This window comes from Diabrotica undecimpunctata, chromosome 2, assembly GCF_040954645.1.
Source record: "Diabrotica undecimpunctata isolate CICGRU chromosome 2, icDiaUnde3, whole genome shotgun sequence".
Taxonomy (NCBI): domain Eukaryota; kingdom Metazoa; phylum Arthropoda; class Insecta; order Coleoptera; family Chrysomelidae; genus Diabrotica; species Diabrotica undecimpunctata.
Window position 1 is genome coordinate 62,976,174 of NC_092804.1, and position 4,075 is coordinate 62,980,248.

The 4,075-nt window shown below is 34.4% G+C and overlaps 1 protein-coding gene across 1 annotated transcript; it reads left to right on the forward strand.

Annotated features, from left to right (window-relative positions):
- The first annotated feature begins 475 nt into the window (after positions 1–475).
- LOC140433704 (uncharacterized) lies at positions 476–2,569 on the forward strand. The gene has a single exon (XM_072521683.1). The coding sequence runs from the start codon at positions 476–478 to the stop codon at positions 2,567–2,569; it is 2,094 nt and encodes a 697-aa protein (XP_072377784.1).
- Positions 2,570–4,075: the final 1,506 nt, after the last annotated feature.

Sequence of the window (4,075 nt, forward strand, 5' to 3'; positions counted from 1 at the left end):
ACAAACCTATATGGACGATATTTTGTCAAGTACTAACGATTTTTCATCTCTAGAAACAATACATTCGGAGCTTAATACTATTTTGGGTAAACACGGATTTAAGCTTCATAAATGGCAATCCAACTCTTCTGAATTTTTATCTACGATATCACAAACTTCGTCATACGAAATTGATTTTAATATTAATGGCTCCCCTAGTAATATACTAGGATTAAAATGGAACCCTCTGTCTGACCTCTTACTTATTCGTACTACTAATATACAAGAACCTGCTGTTTTAACTAAACGCAGTATTTTATCTTTCATTTCTTCTGTGTTTGACCCCCTGGGTGTGATCAATCCGCTAATCGTACAGGGAAAACTTATTATGCAAAAACTATGGCAATCCCAAATATCCTGGGACACGCCCATTTTTGATGATTCTATTTTGCAAAGTTGGAAAAAGTTTCTTTCTTTGTTATCTGACATTTCCAATATGTCTATACCTAGATATTTAATTGACAACAAAACCATATGTTCCATTTCCTTACATGGCTTTTGTGATGCTAGTCAACTAGCCTATGGAGCCTGTGTGTACATTGTGGTTAGCTATAATGATAATACTTTCTCTTCAAGATTAATTGCCGCAAAGTCCCGAGTCAATCCATTAAAGAACAAACTTACAATTCCTAAATTAGAGCTGTGCTCTATGGAGTTACTTGCCATCCTATCTTCTCGGATTATACAAATTTTGCATGATACTATCAAAATTGAGTCCATTAATTTATGGTCCGATTCATTAGTTGCCTTAACATGGGTTAAAAGGTCTGAATTAGAGATATCTCCTTTTGTTAAAAAACGAGTCCTTACTGTTCGTGATAATAGTAGGAATACCACATGGCGACATATCAGATCTCCGTTAAATCCCGCTGATCATTTGTCGCGTGGAAATTTTTCATCTGATGTTCGTCAATTCTGGTTTCATGGTCCTCCCTTTTTATCTCAAACCAATGATTTTGATTCCATTGATTCTTTTGAACTTCTAAATGAAGTACCTGAATGTATGCAAGTATCATTTCCCATTACTGAATCTCCAGAAGAATTCTGGAAATCTATATTTTTAAAATTTTCGAAATTTTCTAGCATGCAAAAAGGAATCGCTTTTAGTTTTAAAGTGATTCTCAAATTTAAAAAGATAAACATTTCTGGCAGTCCTTTAACAGTAGAAGAGCTTCAGAATGCCCATGATTTTATTATAAAACAGGTTCAAGCTTATTCTTTTTCCAATGAAATTAAACTATTACAGGAGGGAAAATCTATTTCAACTCCCAAATTACTTCCTCTTAATATCTTCCTTGATGAAAATAGCATACTCCGTGTAGGAGGTCGACTTGAATATACCGAATTCAGTTTTTCTCAGAAATTTCCCATTTTACTCCCTGAAAATGACCATGTTGTCGATCTACTAATTAATCGGGAACATATGCGTTTAGGGCACAGTGGAGCTCAAAATGTCCTTGGAAATTTTCGTCTTCGATATTGGCCGTTAAATGGTATACGAAGAATTAAAACTATCATTAAAAAGTGTGTTATTTGCCATAGATTTAATGCTCAATTTGCATCACAGATAATGTCCCCTTTGCCTTTGGATCGAGTTCAACAGGCTCGTCCATTTTCTAAGACCGGAATAGATTTTGCTGGTCCTATTATGATTCGCTCCTCTAGATTAAGGAAGGTCCCTACCACTAAGGCTTATATAGCCATTTTTATATGTATGGTAACCAAGGCTATCCATATAGAACTTGTCTCCAATTTGTCCACGGAAGCTTTTATTGCTTCATTAAAACGATTTATTAGTCGTCGAGGAAATCCTCAAACAATTTACTCTGATAATGGCACCAATTTTATTGGAGCTCGTAATCAATTACGAGACTTATCTTTATTTCTGAAATCCAAAGAAAATAATCACGAAATTCAGAATTTTCTTTCTTTCACTGAAATTACCTGGAAATTAATCCCTCCCAGGTCTCCACATTGGGGCGGACTCTGGGAAGCAGCTGTAAAGAGTGCTAAATTTCATTTAACCAAATTGCTCGGCAATACTTGCCTAACTTTTGAAGAACTTTCAACTTTATTAGTGCAAATTGAAGCCATATTAAATAGTCGTCCCTTGTATCCCCTTTCTAACGATCCTAATGATCTCTTGCCTCTTACTCCTGGTCATTTTCTGATGGGAGCTCCCCTTATTTCTTACCCAGAAAGGGATCTTTCTAGGACCCCTACTAATCGACTTTCTTATTGGAAAGTGTGTTCTAAACTCCAACAAGAGTTTTGGAGAAAATGGTCTGTGGATTATTTGCACCGTCTACAGCATAGACCTAAATGGCAACTACCCCAACAAAACTTGGCGATCAATCAGCTAGTTCTTATACAATCTGAAGATCGCCCTCCTTTAAATTGGCCACTAGGTAGAATATTGGAATTATTGACTGGAAGGGATGGTAAAGTTCGCGCTGCACGTGTAAAAACAGCAGAAGGTGAATATGTTCGCCCCATAATAAAATTAGCACCTCTTCCAATTTCTGATTAAACCTTTTCTTAACGGTCGTTTCGATCATTGTATATATTTTAAATTTTCCCCGCCCCCCAGTATGTAGAAAATTAATTATATTTTCTACAATAGTTTGTCCTTCTAGAATAATTTTAATAATAATTGTTATTCTCACTAATATATCTCACTAATTTTAATACATTCAATCAGCATGACATGCCTTCTTTCTGCTGCATTGTATCTTCTGCGCATGTCAGTTCTTCAGATTCAAAATATTCAAACTCAACTACCCTTAAAATCACTTCGTCTTTGACTTCTCAAATAGAAGCACGCAAGTCAAACTTACTTTTTCAGCTTCTCAAATAGAAGCAAGTAATAGTTCTTCTCACGCTTCTTAAATAGAAGCAGTTTTCAAGTGTAACTTATTTTATTAAATAGTTAACTATAGTAAATTCAGTGTCTGTGCATCTAATATGTAAGTACCTGAAATTAATCTTTCATAAAGAAGAAAATCGACAGTTTATGTGCCAACATTTCATAAATGCCGGTCCGACAAATTACAGGGTTGCCGGATATTCAACAAACTATAAACTTTCTTGTTCTATAAATCGCATGTATTTAGCTTTAAGAATAATTCATATAAACAGTTGTGCGGTTTAAGGACATTTTATATGAACATTTATGTTTTTATTATTATTAAAAGGGTGATTTGTTGGCAATCCCGATACTACTATTGATTCATGTAAATAATACAATAAAAATATTTCTAGCTTAATTCTTATTTTAATTATTCTACTTTTAACTTTACTATCCACTATATTATTACTAATCCGCAATTTTGCGACCTAATGGTCGCTGGTCCTTCGAGGTTTTATTTATTTTTTATCTACCAAATGTAGGAAGGTGGGACTATAATTTTTCAAATATTTACTTTTAAATCATCGAACCAGCTACCTCATCCTTTCCCCTACAGAACAGACTCGAAGCCTATATTTAGGTTTAATTGATCTCAATATTAGCCTACCAGTTAACATAAGCAATCTGTTATCTTATTCTGACAAATCTATATATAATATTTTAATCAAGTTTATGAGCGATTCTAAAATAAAAATTTAAACATCCTTATAACAATTTTCTGTGGCAAAAAGATTTTTTGTCTAATGCCATCTCTCTCTCTCTCTCACACACACACAAGTTCTATTTTCTTTAGTGAGTAGCTTGTTGGAATATATACACTACATATAGTAAATTTATTTGTTCACCATGTCGTTACGGCGATAGCCTCCAGTTCAGTGGTGACAGGAAGATAAGATGAAAATAGTTCACTGAAAATAAAAATATAAGTCCCACCACTGGCTCTGTTGCACTTAATTCCAATATAATGCTAGTCTTAAAATTGTTTTAGTTTTGGAAGTTTGTATATTTTGAAATTCCTTTTCCTTACGTGCCATCTCCGCGACGAAGGTTAGCAATCATCACTGCTATTTTAACGTTTGACATTACAGCCCGAAAGAGTGCAGTGGAGCTGCAAGGGGAGCCAAATCA